Source organism: Photinus pyralis, unplaced genomic scaffold (genome assembly GCF_008802855.1).
Source record: "Photinus pyralis isolate 1611_PpyrPB1 unplaced genomic scaffold, Ppyr1.3 Ppyr1.4_LG9, whole genome shotgun sequence".
Taxonomy (NCBI): domain Eukaryota; kingdom Metazoa; phylum Arthropoda; class Insecta; order Coleoptera; family Lampyridae; genus Photinus; species Photinus pyralis.
In genome coordinates, this window is record NW_022170878.1 from 10,545,099 (window position 1) to 10,566,714 (window position 21,616).

The 21,616-nt window shown below is 41.0% G+C and overlaps 1 protein-coding gene across 5 annotated transcripts in view; it reads left to right on the forward strand.

The window, feature by feature from the left end:
* Window positions 1-21,616, forward strand: part of LOC116180130 (pleckstrin homology domain-containing family G member 3) — a 29,675-nt gene continuing 8,059 nt past the window's right edge. The window contains exons 1-4 of one of the 5 annotated variants that reach the window (XM_031499987.1): window positions 1-93; window positions 18,821-19,371; window positions 19,426-19,603; window positions 21,297-21,412. In XM_031499987.1, the coding sequence (XP_031355847.1) occupies window positions 18,838-19,371; window positions 19,426-19,603; window positions 21,297-21,412 (828 nt within the window). In that variant the 5' untranslated portion in view covers window positions 1-93; window positions 18,821-18,837. Of the gene's footprint in view, window positions 94-295; window positions 495-5,130; window positions 5,218-9,942; window positions 10,172-18,330; window positions 18,762-18,820; window positions 19,372-19,425; window positions 19,604-21,296; window positions 21,413-21,616 lie in introns of those variants that run through there. The other 4 variants (XM_031499983.1, XM_031499986.1, XM_031499988.1 and 1 more) reach the window with 4 other exon arrangements.

Genomic DNA, 21,616 nt, shown 5'->3' on the forward strand with positions numbered 1-21,616 from the left:
AAAACAATTCGCTTTGGGCGTTGTGTTCTTCGCGTTTGGTGGATCGATCAAATCGATATCGTCGATGGAGCTCGCTGAAGTTGCTGGGGGCGGGTGAGTGAATTTTGATTTAGTCGATTTCCTAACAATGTGAGTTGATTATATGACCGGAAACGCGCGAAATGTCATTCAGCAAATTTAAGCAAACTACTAGCAGTCGTAGGAAAACTGGGAGTTTCTTGTTTATATTTTCCTCTGATTGTAAGGGACCACCTATCGATCTTGGTGCGCGCGTCCTGCACTTTCTTGGCATTGGCACTCACTTCTTGCGCGACCGGCAATCGAAGCGCTTCTGTACAACTGACGCGCCGGGCATGGTATTCCACATGCTACTTTACGAAATCGCGAGTGTTTTCGCGCGTGTTATTTCAAAGTGAAAAAAATGTGGCCGTGTCAGTGATTGGAAAATATGAGCGAGACCGCATCAATCGATGACACGTGGGAGGAATTTTTTGGTAAGGAGGGCGGTCATTTCTTTTTCGAAAATTACGCAATGCGACAGTTTTCGTTTTCGTATTTTTACGCACATCTCACGGGTCGCTCCCCGTTGTTCTATTTTTAAGGTTCCTCTTGCACCTGCACTGCGTTCGATGATGACAAATTTTTATCAAGTTTCCTTCCCGAAAATTTTGGTTGCTCGCATTATCTACTACAGAGATTAGATTAGGATTTCGCCCGGGGTCAGCAAACCGAAACTGCCTAGGGCCTAGGAATTTTAATATTAATCACCTCGGTTTTTTTTTGTTAACAAAAGCCTATCGATATGTGATTCATTAAGACATGACTCGAGAGTAAACTGAAGGGCACGCGGCGCACCTTTGACTAACAGCAACAGGGGTTGCTTAGTTACCCCCTTAATTGACTGCGTCTCGATGACAGTAACATTTACAATGGATGGCTGTGCAGAGAATTTAAGTGCGAGCGGTATACAAAGTTCCATACAAAGAAATATACGAGATCGTGTAAGTACCTACTACAAAGTAAGAGTAACACGAACCCATTTTTTTACAAATTAGTTTCGCTAGTTTTGCAACACGAGTTGGTTCACTCTCGTTTTATTATTTATATTTCTACAACCACCTACAATTGACCTTTCGTTTTATGTTTCAAAATATTCTAAAGTGTCCCGTGGAGGAATGTTCTTGGTATTGGCACGTATGTTTCTATAATCGTCGATTGGACACGTATTTGGCGTTTTACCTTTCGAATTCTTGATCTGGATTACCTACGCGTACATTGAAATTTTTTAAATTAATCACAACAAATGTGATTTAAGAGGGCTATGCTAAATATTCAAGAATATAACGAAAGCATCAAAACAATTGAATTATAGAATAGAGCCATTCAACATATTTTTTTGAGAACAAATCTTGCAGAATATTCTATTTATGAAACATTCCAAAAAAAATTTTAAAATTATCTAATATTTGGGAATGCTATCGCCCCCCCGAACACTTTCAAGTAAGTCCAGTAAGATTCGATATGGACAAGGTTCGTCTTCGGGAAGATCACAATCTACAACTCGCCGCCATTCCCTTACGTCGGTTATGCTTTAAAATAACCTTAATATTCGTAGCATAGGTATTTACACCGACCACAAATTAAACAATCAGTATTTTTCTTTTATATGTATATGGTATTACCAACCGCACGTTACTAAGGGAGGTATTGCATTGGAGTAACAAAATCACCCCGCGCTTAATTGTAGCGTAATTACACTGATAGCAATGATAGAAAAGTTACTAAAGTCGAGTGTGTCAAAAAATAACTTATAACTAAGTAATCGCACTGTTCACAATTAAAGATTTTGGAAATGTTACGCGTTAGACGATGATTCTTTAGCCTTTGTTGGTTGTGTAATAATTGCCCTGTTCACTTATTAAAGACTTGAAATATTACGCGTTAGACGACAATTTCTTAAATTATCCTTATAATGTTGGTTGCATAATTACACTGATCACATTTAAAATTGCTGCTCTTTAAACTGTAATTACATTGATTGCAAATGACATTTTGCAAGTGCATTTACTTTTACAGCTGTAACAACTACAATATTGATTACTTTTGGTCATTGTAATTAAACAAAATGGCGGTCTTATACCACGAATATTAGTTACAATGTGCTGCCACGAGAGGTCTCACTGTTAATCTGAATCGCGAATACCCCCATCGACCTCCCAGTGCTACGTATTGATTGCAATATTGCAGAATTTTCTAGAGCCATAAGATATACAGAGTGTTGTAACTGCCCAAAGGCTCTAGCTAGAATATTCTCCAATATTGTAAAAATATTTATAAATGATTGCAGAAAATTTTTGAAATATGATGTTATGTTCAACATTTAAGTAAAGTTTCACAATAGTAGGAGATGCGCCAGCTCGTGCACCTTGCGCACGGTGCCGCCTCGCAGAAATTTACACCAACCTCCCAATTTTCAGGTGAAAAAAGAGGCGTTCGATCGAAAGCGCAGCGTGCTCCACCTGATTCTGGCGTATCTGCGCGAGCTCAATCTGAACCTCTCGGCGGACAGTCTGCAGGTCGAAGCTCAGCTGTCGCCCGACGTCGAGGTGTGCGACAACGTCGATCTCGACACGATACTCCAGGAGTATCAGAGTTACTACAGCGCGAAGTTCGGCAGGCCGCCGAAAATTACGAAACGGGCGAAGGCGCAACCGCCGCCAAGGGAGGCGAAGAGGAGGCCGGCCGCAACGCCGCCACCGCCTCCGCCGCCGGTTAAGGTACAAGAAGCGCCCGCACTCGAGGTGCGCAGACTGTTTGGGAGCGGCGACGAAGAGGTGGCGAGGCCTCTGTGCGAGTTTGAGGGATACTCGAGCGAGTGGAGGGAGATGGCGGATGTGGTGTTGAAGGAGGTTGTTCCGAGCAGCTTGGGGGTGACGTGGTCTGACTGCGTCGGCTTGGAGCAATGCGTACAGCTGCTGAAAGAGGCGGTTATCTTCCCTCTGTGGCACCCCGGCTTGTTTACCGGGCTGATTGCGCCCTGGCGAGGAGTTTTGCTGTACGGTCCACCCGGTACCGGCAAAACCTTGCTGTCGAAGGCAGTGGCGTGCGAAAGCAAGATGATCTTCTTCAACGTAACCAGCAGCGCTTTCATTCACAAATGGAGGGGCGACTCTGAGAAGATGCTCAAGGTGCTCTTCGACGTGGCCAAGCTACATGCACCCTCCACGATCTTCGTCGATGAGCTAGACGCGTTGACCGCCACCTGCGATTTTCAGCACGACGCCTCGCGACGCTTCAGAAGCGAGCTGTTGGTGCAGCTGGACGGGGTCTTAAGCGATAGCGGCCAAGTGTTCATTTTGGCGACGACCAATCGACCTTGGGACTTGGACTCGGCGATCCTAAGGCGTTTTGAGAAGCGCGTGCTGGTCGACTTGCCTGCCAAGGAAGCCCGAAGTGAGATTTTTAAGTATTACTTCTCGAATAACGGCGACAGGTTCACCGAGCCGGAATTGAAGGAGATGGCCGAAAGAAGCGCCGATTATTCCGGTAGCGACATCAAAGTCGCCTGCAGAGAAGCGTGCATGTCCAAGTTAAGAGAGAAGATCGCCGCGAAAGGGACGAGGATCGATAAATTGAAGGTAAATTCCCCCGGTGTCGAGGATGTCATTAGGGCTTTGACCAAAGTTCGTCCTGTTACCGACTCTTCGGCGCAAGAGAAATATAAGAAATGGCGAGATAACTTCGGTTCTTATTAAACAGAATGAGAGACGTAACTGTATCTTTTATTGTAAGTTTATACTATTATAGAAATTCTGAAATAGAAGTCCGGCATTGTAAAATAGAAAGTCTTTTCGTTTTCCTACGGATCGAGTTTCATATAAATGCGTTTTACTAATCGAGAATAATTACCGCGTTCGGATCAGTTCATTGACAAACATTTTTACTCATTTAAATATAGGGTGTAGCAACTAAGACCGCTGGGATCATAATTAAAGGTACTGACTCTTGAAGCAAAATTATGCACAATTACCGCCGCTATGTTTCTAATATACAGGATGCTCATTATGTATGGCATTATATCTCGATAAATATTGACTGTATACAAAATTTTTCTATACGAAAGTTGTTTAGCATTTTATTTCCCATTATAAGGCAGCATTCCATTGTTTTTATTTCAGAAAACAAATGAATATCGAAAAACAATTGAATTTTTTTAAATAGCAATGCACACTTTCATTAGGCTTATTTGATTTTTTTCTCTTTTTAATGACGTACCACGTTAGCACCCGTGTAGAAAAAATTAATTTTTATTTCAAGATTTTTGTGATTGAAAAGTGAAAAAAAAATCTCTATCAAATGAGCCTAACGAAAAGGTGCACTGCCATTAAAAAAAATTCAATTGTTTTTCGTTGTTCATTTGTTTTCTGAAATAAAAACAACTGAATGCTGCCTTATTATGGGAAAGAAAGTGTTAACACAGACTATACAGAAGTACCCTGTCGGGCGACCCGCCGTGTATGTCGTCTATGGCGAGGGAACATCATGATGATATTGCTGGCCTCGTTGCTGGCGTAGAGAAGTGTCCCAAGATACGATGACTAGATTCATCACAAAATATGTGCTATCGTGCTTGAATTGTGCATTTGCGAAGGGTAGTTCTGGGTGGGGCGGACACTTGAACGACGGACAGAAACAGCGATCGTATAATGCGTTAAAAACTTTTTTCTCGCCCTAAATTTTGAAATTCCCCAAATGCAGATTTCTAATTGAAGCATGTGTCCGTCTAATTGACGGATAGACATAAACTTTCGTAAATAAAAATGTGGAAAACTGCGTGGAATGCAGCATTGTTCGGTATTTGCAAATGGCAAACTATTCTCACCGCTAAAGGCTGCGACGTGAACAATTTTGCGAAATTATACCATTCGATCATCTAGGATTTATCTCAATAACGGGTCTACGAAATCATCCAAGCGGAAGACCTACTACAGAAACGGAAAAATTGGATTTGGAAGAGAGACGGACAGACAGTGCGCTTTACAGCCCGAAGGAATGTAACAATAAACATATTTCTCCTCCTTCTCTCCTTGTCTTACGTAATTTAATGTGCTTGCCTTATTAGTGTTAATATTATTACTCGAAGGTCGCAATTATTAGAGCTTAGTATTCGACGCGATTTCCTTCGATTAGTTTCGCGGTTACTTCTCCCGAAAAAATGTAAGTACGAGCCCGTGACGTCACCGCGCCAGTTCAAAAAAAAAAGTTCATTAGCGACTAATCCAAATACGAGCCCATTTAATTTAATGGAGTAAAAATGGCCGTTCAACATAACGTAAATGCATCAACATGCCGTCTATAAATAAACTTATGTTGTAACCCACCTGAAAGCACATGTTATAAGGAGAGATCTTTTAATCGCCGTAATCGTCAATTACGCCCGTCTTTTTTCAGTATTTAATTTCGTTAGGATTGTGCTTAGGCATTTGTCGATTCGCTGGGGCAAAATTGCATGAAAATATCGATAATTTGTCGAAAGATGACATGTAAACAATAACATATGGTCATAAAGTGAGTGGGATGCGTTTGGTTTTTTTTTATGTGATTGTTATTAGTCGATCATTTCGTAATCGCTTGAATTTCAAAGTCCGATAAACCGTTTTGATTGACTTGACTTTAAATTTTGTCTAGAAACTTTTTAATAATCTGTGCATGACGGAGCACCATCGCATTATGGATGGTATTACCACTGACTGCGAAATTATTTCCGAATCATATGATATGGTTGCCTTGCCAAATATCAATTAGCATTGTGTTCGTAAGCAATCGGACAATACCAATTATCGTCTTGAATGAATTATTTTTCCACTTGCAAATTATTCAATTAACACAAAAGGCATAATAATTTCAACATATTTTTGAATAATAACATACTGCTCGATCATAGATTGCCATAGAAAAAATTGAAGATGGGCGTCAAAGAAGCACAAACTTAAATTAGGAGTTTCATTGTTTTTCCATGGCACTCATTGTGTATAATTTATTATTTCTATGAACAAAATTGTTTTCATGGCAATCTATGATTTTGCGTTCAAGGATTTTAAAAATATATAGAATGATACGCGCAATTTAACAATCGAGTAATTAATTACTTTATGCTAATTATAATTAATTGAGATCAGTTAGTAGCACCTGTCAAGACAATCAGTGTGTGTACATCGAGACGAACAGAAATGTTATAGTGGTGGAAGGGGGGAGCGAACTAAAAAGAAGCTTGTGAATGAATTTGTCTAGGCAAAGGCGGTGGTCCTAATTTAATTTCCAATTAACGAAATTGCGCTTGAAAAATAATTATTAATTAAATGATATTCCGAAAATAGATTTTTTAAGGAATGTCATCGATTCCTTCTGTTTGCCCCCCCCCCCTCCTCCCCATGCTACCATCTCCCCAAAACTCTTTACCTCTGAGATAAGAAAATTTGACTGAACTAAATAGAAAAGAATCATACATTGTGGGATAGGGCATCGCACCGTGGGGTCTAGGGGGTATGGAATACCAATGCCCCCCAGGTAAACAAGGGATTGTTAATAACATTTTCCCGAAAGTAGCGGGCATGGAATTGTTTTTAGAAAAGTAATAGATTCCTCCTGTGTGTTGGGGGATTTACCCCTTAGACCCCCCGGTTCTATCATCTCTCCCAAAACCCTGTATCTCTCAGAAATGAAATGACTCAACAGAAAATAATCATACAAACATTTTGGGAGAGGGCGTTGTACGGGGGGGGGGGGGTCTGGGTACCCCTCAGGTCAACGGGGGATATTTATTAAAACTTTCCCCAAAGTAGCTGGCACGTATTTTTGTTGTGTTCAATTCCTTCCGTGTGTTGGGGGGTATTCCATACCCCCCCAAATCGGGGGGTCTACCATCTCCCTGAAAATTCTGTATCCCAGAAAAGAAAATTTGACCGAACTAAGTACAAAATAGCCATACAAACATTATAGGCGAGGGCGTGGCACGGGGGGACAGCCCCCCCCCCCAAATGCCAGTTACTTTCGAGATGGGACAATCAGCATGCTTATTATTTTCCAGAGAGTTTCATCAAATTTTCCTTATTCACACACGTCAGATTTACCTGTTGCGCCATTAAAAAAATAGGGGTAATTAGAGGCTTAATTTTTATTACAATATTTACTTCCTGATCGTGCGGAAATTTATAGTTCTCTCTATAAATAGCTAGGTCAATTTGCAATCCAGTCCCAAGAAAAGGTAGCGAGCGAGTACAAATCGTCCGGCCGTGGGAACGACGAGAATAGTCTTCAGTTCGATCAAAGAAATAGACGACGACGGCGACGTCGTTTAAATTTAGCCCAGTTTGTATTTCGTCTGTTGACCTTTTCGTTTGTTTACGTTTCGGCGTTCGGGTTTTGGCGATGCAATTTTTGGGGTCGTGCGATCCGAATTAAGACTTTTTGACCTGGTTGGGTCCGAGACGAGATCTAAAATTAACGGAGGCTCTAATTTATTTGTTTTGATCGTCGTGGATTATTCGCTTTAATTAACTGGGAGAAATGCGGAAAGAGACCCTTCAAAGTAAAAATAGAATCGACTATTTTCGTGTTGGGGGTTGAAGACGTAACCCCGTAAAATTTTCTCTGGCATGGCGTTCTCAATCGAGTTTGAAGGTAAGAGGTTCTAAATTTAGAAAACAAGCACAATGCACTTCAGAGCGCTATGAATGGCATACATAAAGGCTAACAAATTGGTATATCAACATCATTAAAAAAGTGTACGCGAGAGGTCAGGCGAGGTGTTTTTTTGTCTTTTTGTTTGTTTGCCTACATCATAAAAGTGGCATCTCGGGATCTTATCTTTGCTCAGCTGCCTGTTTTGTGTGCCGTTTGCTTACTTCCTCCTACGCGCCTGCTATAAAAAGATAATTCACTATTTGTTCTCGCGCGAAAAGTTACTTTAAGCCTTGGAAGTTGAGCGTTTTACTTCCAATTTGAATAAAATTTAGGAAAAGTGGAGCAGATGGCCTTACACAATCAAGTGCCGTTTCTGTTCGACCATACCGCTTTCTTCCGGTGAATATTTCGTGACGTCACGTGTTAAATGGTATCTTTCCTTATTCAAGAACGTTTTAAATTTGTTAGTGGGAAAGAGCCGTGAAGAGCGAAAACAGCCATTGCAGAAAAAATAGGAGTAACTAAAGACATTCTCCTGATACAATAGTTGAAGAGGTTTAGTATTGGATGATATTGACCACTGAAAAAGACCTCTTCATCGATTTCGTTCTCCTGGTAGTCAGAAAAACAATCTGTGGCTCGGTTGAGTCATGTTTCTTTGACAAGAGACAAGGAGAATAGTGTCACCTTTGACTCAAACTAATGGAATTCGGGGAACAGAACAGAACAGCAAACCCAACTTAAAAATTGACTGTATTAGGACGCCAGAAATCATAGAATCAGTACGCGCGTTGACAAAACCATACTTTCGATTTTCTAATTTTTCATTTAGACCATTCCTACACTCACAAAAAACAATCATATTAGGAGCACAGGAGCTTTAATTGTATATAAACCTCAATCACAGCTTCTTCCATAAGGACCATTAAATCAGGAGCCTAGAAATTCAAGAAGCTATGAAGAGGAACTCTGAATTCTCTTCCAAAAAAATATTATATCAGGAGCACAAAACATTCATTTTACATAAACCCTCATTTCAGTTGTTTCCCTAAGAGCCTGAGCTTAGGATTTTAAGAAGCTTGAAACAAATTGTATTACATAAACTCTCATCTTAGTCTCTAAAAGACAGGAGCCTAGGAGGTTTTCCCTCCACCAAAAAAAAATATCAGAAGTCTATTGGTATGATGATCATTCCTATGCGGAGGACGTGTTACCGCGGTATTTAGAACCTCCCCACTGCAGAATAATCTTAAAGAGAAGAAAATTACGAGTGTAGTACCGGAGGGGGGGGGGGGTCTGGTGTGGTATGGAACACCACTCAGCCATTCCTCCTAGGGTACGAAAATCTAAAGACAATTGAAGGAAAAGGAACATCGAATTTTTTTTCCGTGGGGGATATTAGACTCCCCCGGTATTACGTTCTCCTTCACACGATTTAGAACCCTCCCCACTGCAGAGTAATAAAGAGAAAAAAATCGAATATTTTCTCTGGGGAGTATTCACACCTCTCAGACCCCCTGGTATTACGCCCCCCCCCATGCACAGTAATCTTAAAGAAAAAAAATTACGAATGTAGTATCGGGGGTCTGGGGGGATATGGAAGATCTCAACAAAAGGTATTTTTGTACCAACTACCGTGCCTCTCCCATGTTCCGAATCGCGATCAGAGGGGGGGGGGGGTGAACCAGTGTTTTATTTCATGGTACTCTAATAAAATAAAAGGGCTCAACGAAAAGAATTAATTTCTTTCAACTACCACCCTTCCCCCTAACCCTTATCGAGATCAGTGATTTTGTGTGTGTGGGGGGGGAGGGGGGGGGTCAAAAATTGGTTTTACGCTTCAGGGTACCCCAATCAAGGTTTACAACAAAAGGGATTAATTTCCACTACTCGGCTCGTTATCGAGATTGCTTCAATTCCTCCAATCTCGAGAACTAAGTGTCGGAGGAGGGTACTCACAAAGTGAAAATGAAAATTTTGGCAAGATTTGGACATGTTGTCTGATATTTGTAAGGCTACTTCTAAAACCTTATGCTGAATGCCTTCCCTAGACCCTAAGGGCAAATACTAACTACGTCAATACTTTGCCGGTAGCTCTTTCTAGTTTATGCAAGAAAAATCCATTGTTTGAAAGCAAAATTGCGGTAGGCATTCCAAACATGTACCGTTATGTATAACTCGCGCCTTATCTTATCAAAGGTAAATGTTTAACGTACAGATCACGCGTTATAATCGTCACCTGCAATTTTACTGCGTTCAAAATCTGGCGGCGAGTTCGCCGCACGGCGATCTAAAGTTCAATCATCCCGTTTTACCCTAATATGGCACGAACGTAACAATCTTCTCTTTTTTTTCCTTTTTCCTAGGCCTAGTGCGCCAACTTGACGTTACTTCTACCTGATGCGGTTTTGTTCTCGGTCGTTCGTCGTTTGTTTCATTGTGTGTGTGGGTTTGTCACCGAAAATGGATCGCGAGGGCTAAGTTCAAGGTAAATTAACACCTGACTCTAATTATTAGCGTTAATCGAGCTTAGGTTAATTATCGCGCCACCTACACGGAAAATGTACCAATTTTTATGTGGGTAACAAGTTATTTATAACAATAGCGTACGTGCCTGCATGAAAAACTGACCTGGAACCGTCAAAGACACGTTCACCTTCCTTTTTATGGGGCTGACAAAAGCCAGCGGCGCGCGTGGTGCGCGCCACTGACCGACGACGACGCGCAGACATATGAACGGATGAAAGTCTATGGGAGCCGAAATTGTCTTGCACATCCGGTGCCGCCATGTGCTGCACTAATTTTAATGGCAGCATGTGCTTTTCCTCGCACCTCGCAAGTGTCACATGAGGATGGCTGAAACCGACCGACAATCGAATTAATTGAATTTAATCAATGCAGCTGCTCGTAATTTACTCGTTTCGATTTCGTAATAGCGGGCGCCCCATTTTTTGTTACAAATCTGCGTAGGCCCCTTTGAATATTTAAAAGTGCGTAGGTTCGCCATTCGAAAGATATCTTCTCCGTCGCGATGTTTTGACAGGGAAAAAAATTAATGGTTAGAATTACTGTTAATTCCAAAGCCTACGTGGAATTTTTCGAATCATAACGGATTCTATTGTTTATCGCTATAGGTGGTTGTTATGCAATCGCTTATTGTTAAAGGCGGCGGCGGATGGCTATTATTAAATTGAGAGCAACTTTTTTTAAATAATTAATTCAATTAAATCGTTTGTAATTTCGTGTCGGTCATGGCCTGCTAATCCCATCTTATTATTCAGACGTTTTTCGATCAAAATAGGCATTCTCAAAAACATGCCCCCAGTTATAAATGTGGCCCCTAAAACAAGGGGAAACTGAAATTCTCAATCGGGTATTTTATGCAACCCATCATACACTGCCAAATGAAATCGTGCCGCATGGTTTCTAGATTAAATTAGCAATTAGAGCTTAATTTCTGCTGAAGTAAATGCAAATATGCAACTGGATTAATTTTAAATTAAAGGGTGACGTACAGAATTGTATACAACAATCAATTTCTGAAGGATTCTTCCTAATTTCATGTCTAAATTTTAGAGCCTAATTATGATTAATTTAATTTAGAAACTGACGTACAATTTAATTCTCGCAGGATTTTTGACAATTTTATTTCAAAATTCCTGCAATGAATTTTGGATGCAGTTGAATCCTAATTGGCATGGTAATTAGGCGACGTAATTAACTTTAATTCGAACACACTTAATTCCTAAGGAAGCCTCTCTAATTCGCGCTGAAAATTGAAATTACATAAATTGGTATTTTACGCAGGGATTTAGGTACAAACAGAATTCAAATAGATATTCCTATAAATAATTAACATAATTTCTCTTCGCGTTCTTCTGAATTATAATCCGTTACTAATTATCGAAGGAAATCTACGGAGAGTGCGGTGCCTTAAGGTCTCGCCACACTGTCGACACGCTTTACATGCAGTACTTCCATAAAAATGCCCTCATATAAACAGACGTTTTATTCAGGTTTTTTTCCCCCCCGAAGTTTGAAGAGCGAAATTGGCGCGGAGACGTCGCGGCACCTCGTCGAAAAAGAGATTCGATACACCATTTTCGCTGTAGAGATTTTCAACCCGATCGAGTTTCTAAAAATAGATGTGATTGTAACCAGACGAACATCGGCGGATGAAAGGGCCGTTCTTTACATAACGAAACGGACGCCGTATTTTTAGACAAGGAGGACCACACCGCGCCAGCAGGCAGTTATAATGATAAGAGCATTAAGTATTAATGCGCAAAAAATCCGAGAGACATAAGACCGAGTTTCCTGTTGCACTTCGCTCCGTTTTTTTACGTCTTAAAAACGCTTCGGTTTGACGTATGCGTTTGTACCGGGAACGGCCAGAAAGTTCCTTTCTTGATTTCGAACTAGTCGCTCTTTAAGATCACTCTGCAGTGGGGAGGGCTCCAAGTCGTGGGGGGGGGGGGGGGGCGTAGTAAATACCCCCCAGGGGAAAAAAGATTAGGTGATCGTTTACTACAATTGTCATAAGATTTTCTGGCGCTAGAAAGAATATCTGCATTCGTATTTTTTTTTCTCTTTAAGATTACTCTGCAGCGGGGAAATACCCCCCAGGGGAAAAAAGGTTCGATGTTCCTTTTCCTACAATTGTCATAAGATTTTCGTACGCTAGAGGGAATGTCTCCACGGTACTGCATTCGTACTGTCTCAAGGTGGATTATTAACTAAACCCCCCCCCCCTCTAAAGAACAATGATTGGTGCCCTCATCATTATAATAAGTCTATGCTATGAGTATATGAATGATTTTAGAAGCGCAATGATAATTGTTAAGAAAGAATCAACAAATTTACCATTACCAGAGGAGAGGATCCCCCCCCCCCCATCCCTTTTGTATACTCATAAGAATTAAGTCTTTGTCATTACTAGCGCACAAATGATTTCATGGTTACCGCCCTCTTCTATGATGTTATCCCAAAGGATTAGCGTTCCTTTGTAGTTACCCTATACATTTCAGAGTATTCTGTTGAATAGTCCCCACAGGGGGGTCTGGAATACCTCCCAGTATTATTATATATGATTGTTGGGAAATGATCAACGAATTTTCCTTCGCTGTGGGAGAAGGGTATTACCCCCCCCCCCACTTGTCTACTCAAGTCTACGTAATACTGTCGTGTATATACCCCCAGACCCTCCGATAAGGACCAATGAAGAGAATACTTTTTGAAATTACCACTACAGGGCAGTAATCGTATGGGGTAACATTATGGAACAAGAGGTCAAGGGGATAAAACTCCCCTTCTCTATTAAAAGAAAAGTAATTGATCCTTCCCCTATAATGATCATTATACTGGCTTCATTCCTACGAGTATACAAATGAATTCATGATGATAATTATGATTGTCTGGAACTTTTCCTTTACTAGGGGAGGGGGTGGGGTTCTATGATGTTACACCAAACGCAAACGATAGGGGGCCTGGGGTCCATATCTCCCAGAATATGAAGTTCTTCATTTGTATGAGTATACAAATGATTTTTTCTTTAAGATTACTCTGAAACGGGGAGAGTTTTAAATCGTGAGGAGGGAGAATGTAGTATCGGGGATCTGAGAGGTATGAAGAACCCCCCCCCCCCCCAGTCTAGTCACCTCTACAGGACCAACGTATTCTACACGCGTTAAGGAACCTTTCCAACGAGTGAAGGAAGGCTTTAATCAACGTCGAACCAAGACACGTATGGAACTTAGAATTACCTTTAGATTACTCAAAAATAAACGATTCCGGGAGCGGGAGGGGGGGGGATTCCGTGCCCCTCAGACCCCTCGATGCTACATTATTCCACAAAAAAACGTATTGTCAATAATACTCACAAGCTAATTTTCGTGAAAAGTCCATGGAAGACGTACGGTGGTGTTACTTTAACCCCCCCCCCCCTGCGCCGTTTCAAAAACGGGTTCGGATTTTTGTTTTTTTTTTACTCGTTTGACCTTTAGTTGCTGAATACCGCAATGAAGTTGGTAAGAAGTATATAATAGAAATTATAGGGTAGCGCAATTTTATCCTCGAGCACTGCGGCGCTGGCGCCAGCTACCGGTATTTTTTGTGCAATCGCCATCGTTCATCGGGAGAAAGTGGCGTTTTCGCCGACTTTAATTTTAGGATAATCTCAATAATCGATAGGTTAATGTAGGTCGTCTGCAAATGACTTTGCCGGCAATAATTAAATCATTTCCGTATCGTTTTTATTTGACGTCGTACTTATATTTTATTGCGGTTTCGCGGTTTTAATACAATCTGATGACTTTCTGTCGCCTGCGGTCGCAGCCATCCGATAACATTTTGAATCATTTCTGCTTCTTCTCGTCGACTTTTGAAAAAGTACCCAACCTAACCTCACTTTTCGAATAGTTTGGTCACGGGCAGGTTAAATAAATAAATAAATCGATGATTAATCGCTCTAAACGGAACTGATTGAATAAATAAACGATGGCGCAGTGAATAATTCGAGGAAGATTATCGAGAAATTCCTTTCGAAAAGTACAATAGCCAAACTGTGTGGGTCGAAAGCGGAAATTCAGTAAATCATTTGATTGACCGACGACTATTACAAAACTGTTCGCTCGAATGTATAATGGTCGTTATTGTCGCATTATCTCCATATATTCTCTTATATATATGATTATCTCCAAGAGCTCATGGAATGCAACCGGCTGCGTGATGGATCATAAATTTTTTACGTGCGCTACGTGACCGAAGCGGATTACTGGATGCGACCGAAATTAACTTGCCACAATGACATAAATCAAAAATTGACACCCCCCCGCCTGTTAATGTCACCGAAGGGGGTGACGACGAAACTTAAATATTTGTTCAGTCGAGGAATTTTTCGAGAGGAAATGACTGGAGATTATCGAATTCTTCTCTTCCAAATTTTCGATAACCTATGACACGTTCCTGCAACTACCATTGCATCAACCTTGAGTAGCGATCCTAACTGAGATGTTTTTCTAAGAGATCGGTCGCTTCTTGTAGGGTCAGTGGTCGGCGAATTTCATTTCGTGTCCAGGTCAGGGAAAGCTGACTCATCGCGTTTAAATTTTTCGCATTTTTCGCCCGATCGAAAACAAACGGGTTTTTAGATCGCTCGAAGTGGCAGTCGAGATAAAACCGTTGACGATCCCCCATGTTTGCATTGGCATAATTAAACGCTCATTAAAGAAAACCGACATTTAAAAGCAATGACCTCGATGCATTCAGGCGCCATCGCGGCACGTGCATTCTTTATACAATCGACTGCATTCTTCGCCAACACAAACGGTCGACTTTGATCGACGATACCAGTAATCGAAAACATATGAAAATCTAAGGGAAAATCCCGACAGGTGGCGCGATCAAAAATTGAGCGGTTGACATTGATCCGAATTTTGAAACCATATGGTCGCGATAACCGGATTAATAATTCATGCCGTTATCTCTCGGTCTCTTTGATTGGAAAGTGGAGGATTCTTTCGTGGGTAGTTGTTTATTTTTCTATCCGTTCGATTTAGACACGGTCACAGCGAGTTTGTACTGAAGGTAAGTAAGTGACATGTTCCCCACTTCTGCAGAAGTGGTCACCCGACGGATGTCACTTTTGCCAGTCGCCGTTGCTTTTTGCGAAGGTGGTGAATGTGCTTCTGGTGCTGCACAGTAAACATGTAAGCAATTCTTCCTTTACCTCTACGTAGGGGTTCTAAGCAGAAGGAAACGACAAATTCATTATTTAAAAAAAAATGCCAAACGACGGGTTAAGTTTTGCAAAGGAGAAAGTGGAACACATGCATTCCTCTCCCTATGAATGAATTGCTAGTCGCATCATTGACCATGCAATGTAAATGCAAAACAATTTATCATTATTTCTGTGAAAAACGTTGCACCACACTGTATACAGGGTGTTTTTTTGGGAGCTTTAGTTAAAAGGTTCTGGGAAAGTAAAATAAGTAGGTTTTTGAAAATTTGTACTTAGGAGTTACTCTGAAGGCCGAATCTATGTAAAATATTTTCAAAATGGCCGCACTTCCGGAAACACCGGAAGTAGATAGTAACTTCGTTATTTTAAATGGCAACCCCTATTTTTTATTGCATTTTTGGATTCTACGTGAAATTTCACTTCTTTTGATACCCATATGTCAATATCTACCATTTATGGTTTTTAAGTTATTTTGACTTTAAGAAAAAAAATGGCGGATGCAGATAGTACCTTGATAATTGATTACTTGAAAACGGTTGTAGTCATGGCAACCTATTTTTATCAGTGCATAGAGAATGAATAGGGCTTTCTTTTAGTGCACTTAAAAAAAAAGTTAATTGCGTATAGCAAGCACCTATGGAGAATCCAAATTTAAAGAAACTCAAATCTATATCATTTTTAAATGGGAATAACCTTGTTTCTTAATATTGCAATGAGATAGAGAATCGAAATTGGCATATTTTGATATTACATGTTCCTATAGCTATCTTTAACAGTTTCTCACTTATTCCCATTTTATTGAATTGACACTATTTTTTTCGGATTTTCTTTTTAGTAGTCGGCCATGATTCTATAACAATTGAATTTTAAACAAATCTAGTGACACTAATCCATCACCCACTGTTATAGGTTAACATAAGTTTTTCAAAAATCGAAAAATGACTCACAGTGGTTTCACCTATTTTGGAATTTAATTGTTATTTATGGTGAAATGGGCAGAATCGCGGCGCGTGCTTTCCGTACATTCATTCTAAAACTGGAACGAAATTGTATGAATTTTGGAAATTTTGTTCCCCTAATGCACTACAAACGGTTGAAGCACAAGTGATACAAAGCTCTACAAGAGAATATTTAAGAAAATGAATTGAATTGCAAATGCAAGATTAACAAATTTTTCAAAAATTTTCCGTCCTATATCCTTAATAAATGAGTTATTTATTAATGAATTATTTAGACTAGAACTAGAATCAATGGTATTAAAGACTCCATTCCTTGATTTGTTTAAAATTCGATTGTTATAAAATCATGGCCATCTACTAAAAAGAAAATGCGAAAAAAAATGACATCAATTCCGAGATCAATCCAATGAAATGGGAATAAATCAGAAACTGTTAAAGATAGCTATAGGAACATGTAATATCAAAATATGCCAATTTCGATTCTCTATCTCATGCAATATTAAGAACATGGTCATTCCATTTAAAAAAACTGAGTTTATGGACTTTGAAGTTTCTTCAATTTGGATCTCCATAGGTGCGGTTGTACGCAACTTAACTTTTTTTTAAGTACACTAAAAGAAAGCTCTATTCATTCTCTATGCACTGATAAAAAAGGTTGCCATGACTATAACCGTTTTCAAGTAATCAATTATCAAGGTACCATCTGCATCCGCCATTTTTTTTCTTAAAGTCAAAATAACTTAAAAATCATAAATGGCAGATATCGACATATGGGTATCAAAAGAACTGAAATTTCACGTAGAATCCAAAAATGCAATAAAAAATAGGGGTTGCCATTTAAAATAACGAAGTTACTATCTACTTCCGGTGTTTCCGGAAGTGCGGCCATTTTGAAAATATTTTACATCGGTTCGGCCTTCAGAGTAACTCCTAAGTACAAATTTTCAAAAACCTACCTATTTTACNGAGGTATGGAATTTCCCCCCCCCCCCCCCACATGGGAAAGTAGATTTTAATTACCCGTTCTAAAGCAACCGTCGTGGTCGTTTTTGGGAAAAGGGCAATTGATTTTCGTAAATAAATATCTTCCAGAAGAGAAAAATAACTTCCTAGAAAATTACAATCAAGCTAGAACGCAGTGCCCGGGGGGGGGGGGGGGAGTATGGAATCCCCCAGGAAAAGGAAGAATGTACCCTTTCCCGAAAGCATTTGTGAATAATGTGATGGTAGTGGGAAAAGGTACTGCATTCTTCTTGTGCTGGGGTATTCGATACTTCCCCCCCCCGACGGCACACTCACAACTTTCAGTTCTTAGAACTTTGGCAAATAAGTAGCTTACAAAAAAGAAAAATTACGCCCTAGAAAATAGTTGAATTTTTTAGATCCTTTGGGCTAGAACGCAGTAACGGGGGTGTGGAATGAATCCCCCCCCCGGGAAAACGAAGATTTATTACTCTTTCCGAAATGCAATTGTCGTGGTAATTTTAGGGATAAGGTAATTCTTCTATACCCCCCCCCCCCCTCTCTAAGACCACCTGTGCTTAATTCTCAAAACGTTCAGTTCGTACGACTTCCGTAAACAAGTTATCCCTCGGAAAAGACAAATTACTCCCTAGAAAATAATAAACATGCTAGGGCTCCCCCCTCCCCTGATTCGGAGATTGTACCACCCTCCCCCGAAAACAGCTGACAAAAAGGGCAATTTGAGGTCCAAAATTTATGAGCATGGGAATTCTTCTAAATATTTCAGGGGCAGAACTCGTGGGGTCTTGGGGGTATTGTAGCCGAAGATATGATGATCGTCCCGTGAAAATTGTCAAGCTCATTTTCCTGGGGGGGGGGGGTTTCCATGACACCCCCACAGCCCTCGGTGGTACGTTCTCATTTCCAAACATTTACAAGCATCAATATTTGTGGTGATCATGTTCAAGAATTTCTTTCTTCTAAAATGACATGACAGGAATTTGAGTTCAAGTACGTAGTAACGAGTTCCGTTTTTTGTCTATAAAATAGTCGACAGCGCCCCGTATCTCGCCTTTGCCGTAAATCACTTTTAATTACTCCCCGGTAGTTAATCGCTCTTCTGATCTATTTTTACGTCGTAAGTTCATCGGGTTATTATCGAATCGGGGTCCATTAAAACACAAACGCCGCGCTGCCGCTGCTGTAATACGCTGGACGGCATTGGAATTGATGATAAGTGATTCATACATGACTAACTTCCATTAAGTATTCAACTACTAGCCTGGCCTCAGTTGATATTCACCCGTTCGTTGTAAAGCATGTGTGTTATGTGCAGGCGCTCCGTTTTGCTTTATTGTGTTGTGCGCCATTTTTACGTAACTACAAGATGAACGCCAGTCGCAGGCGATTTAATCACGGTGATGATCAGCCGAGGCGTCGACTTTGCTCTTTATCTAACGCCGGTCTCTGTTTACAGGGTCGTCCACCGATTTGATGCCCAGTATTATGGGAGCGATCGACGCGATCTGGGAGGGAAGCAGAACGAGCGACACTGAGGATAGTTGTCCGAAACGCACGTTGCAAGCGAACAATTTCGCGAATCTCTCGCACAACGTGCAAAAGATTCTGGCGAATGTTCCAGACGAGGATCTCAATAAGAACTTCAGCAGCGAGGAGAGTCTCAAGAAGCTCAATCGTACTTACTCACGGACGCGGATATCGCCCGAAAAGTCGCACGAGGACATTATCTCGACGAACGTGCAAAAAATGCTGTCCAACCTTCCAGACGTCGAGCTGGTGACGAAGCCAAAGACTTTGAGGAGCTCCAAGAGCTTCTGCACGTCGAGGCAGAGCTTCTTGTATCGCGGCGGTGTTCCGGATTTGACGGCCTCTTCCAGTGTTTGTGATAGTTTAAGTGCAATAGATGTTAGTGAAGTGCCCAAACCTTTGGGGAGTTATTTGCACACGTCGCCCTCGGGAATTGCGTCGCGTACGCCGGTGGGACGCAAAAATTTAAAACTCCTCCAGGTCGGTGATTTTCTTACGTCCGCTACGTTTCAAATAAATCGTAATTTTTTGTAGGTGCCCAGTGAAAGTGGAACGAATAGCACAACGTCCTCGGAGGTGTCCAGGCCCGTTTCCCTGACGAGTTTGGGCTCGTGCTCGTCGAGCAGCAGCGGCGGCCATCACCAGCAAAGTTCCGCTTATTTGGCGTCCGCCGAGAGTTTGGATAGTGATCCAGAACCGACAGGAAGTCAAGGTAATTAGAGTATAATGACCATTATTTCGGACGAGGTTACAAATTAGTAGTGATTGTCGACCTTAGCATAAACTCCATTTGGTCCAATTTCATTTTTTGCGCCTACTGACGTCTTCCAATTTAAAGTCCTTGCGGAGTGGGCGTGGCCTAAATGCACCCGATGTTTACTCCATGTGTGGATGAGGTTGTTGTCCTGATGCATCGCAAATGTTTCAGTTCTGTACGCGCCTGCCAAGGATTAATTTTATTGCCCATGAGGAAAACATCGACAATTCACTTGCCGACCGAAAGGTCCACGATGCGCAAGAAGTTCGGCGACGAGGATTGTACCCCAAAAAGAAGTTCCGAGCTGAAGGCTACAGCTTGATCTTGAGCTTGAGATGTCACAGCAGCGCCGACTCCGACCAGAACCTGATTCTCATGATAATTTTCAAGGGAGGATCATCCAATCTTTTTACACCCCCCTCCTCAGGTTTATAAGTTGCCGGCTCAGCGATCTTTTTTCCCCCCAAAAGTCCTTCAGCACTCTCACGACAGTTATGAAGAAAGTCATTAAATATTCTTCTGCGCGGGGGAGGGGGGTATTACATCTCGGTAGCTAGGCCCCCCCCCCCCCAACGGTGCTGCTTTCACCCACGAAATGATTCCTTTTTCTGCCATTATGGCAGTCATTAAACCTTGTCCCACTGAGGGGAATTTCATACTATCACGCCTGAATGTTTTGAGGGAGAATTTTGTACGGGGGTGTAGAGTCTGGGGGGTTAATCTAATGACATCTGTCATTTTTATTTCGAATGGGACGCGGAGCACGATATGAAATGGCGTTCAGAACATATGTTTCTATAGAAATGACCGCGACGGCAGGACCTAAGCTTATTTTTGACGTCTAAACTAAATTCAGAATTGCCAGAAGCTTCTGTCATAAATTAGAGTTTTGTATTATACACGACGACAAAGGGAAACTAACCATCTCGTGAAAGTCAACTCACTGAGTGGTGAAAATATCCCTTTATCGTTTTATCTAATAAATATCTAATAAATAACTATATTATTCGTCCGTAGTATGATCTTTGGTAGTAGTCGTTAAAGGTCCTTAAGAAACATTGAGAGCTTTTAAGAACAATTAATAAACTATTGATCTGTAAGAGTGTTTAATATTCTTGAAGGACCTTTAAGACGAACTTTCAAAAACAGTCCAAAAGTCCCAAAAAATGCTCTAAAGGCGTTTCGAGGCTTTAAAAATTAACTGATCTGTTGCCGAGACCTTAATAGTCATCAACAGAAAGAATAGGAATATTTTTGAATTTAGAAAGACTGTCCCAACTTTCACGCGAGGCCCGTGTTGGGTTTATCGATATTTCCCCCCCCCCCACCCGCCTAAAAGGGGAAAGGTTTTTGGGCGTTCGAATTTTTCTAATACGGTCCGTGAAGCGTGAATAATTCGAGCAATGAAATCGATTATGCAACACTTCTCGTCACGTTCCGTATCAATTTATCAAATTTCAACACCGATTTTTGTTAAAAAAAAGTGCATGTTAAGTTTTTAGGGGGGCGTGTAACAAAGTCGAATGTAAATAGTAGAATTTTCTTATCGTCGCGCTAGTAAATTTCCTCTGTGCGAGAGACGCGAACGATATTATGTAAATTCGCATCAATTCGAGTAACCTACATTTTTTCTAATTAATCTTTCCAGGTTCGGCGGATAGTGGAATTGCGGAGCAGCCCACGATGAGCCCCGAGCAATGCGTCCTGCAGGAGGTTATGGACACGGAGACGATTTACGTGTCGGATTTGCGGGAAGTTATCGAGGTAATGATTTTTTTTTAATAATAAAAACACTGTCGACACTCGCGACCACATCCTCTCGTTGCATGAATGGAAATTTGCGCTCGAAGATGACAAAAACCGTGACCTTTCTTTTTTAATTTGTGATTCATTCGCCCATTCATTTAGTTCAATTGGTCTTCCTTCCACAGCTACGATTTTTGCCTTCTAGGAAACCGCTACGTCAGT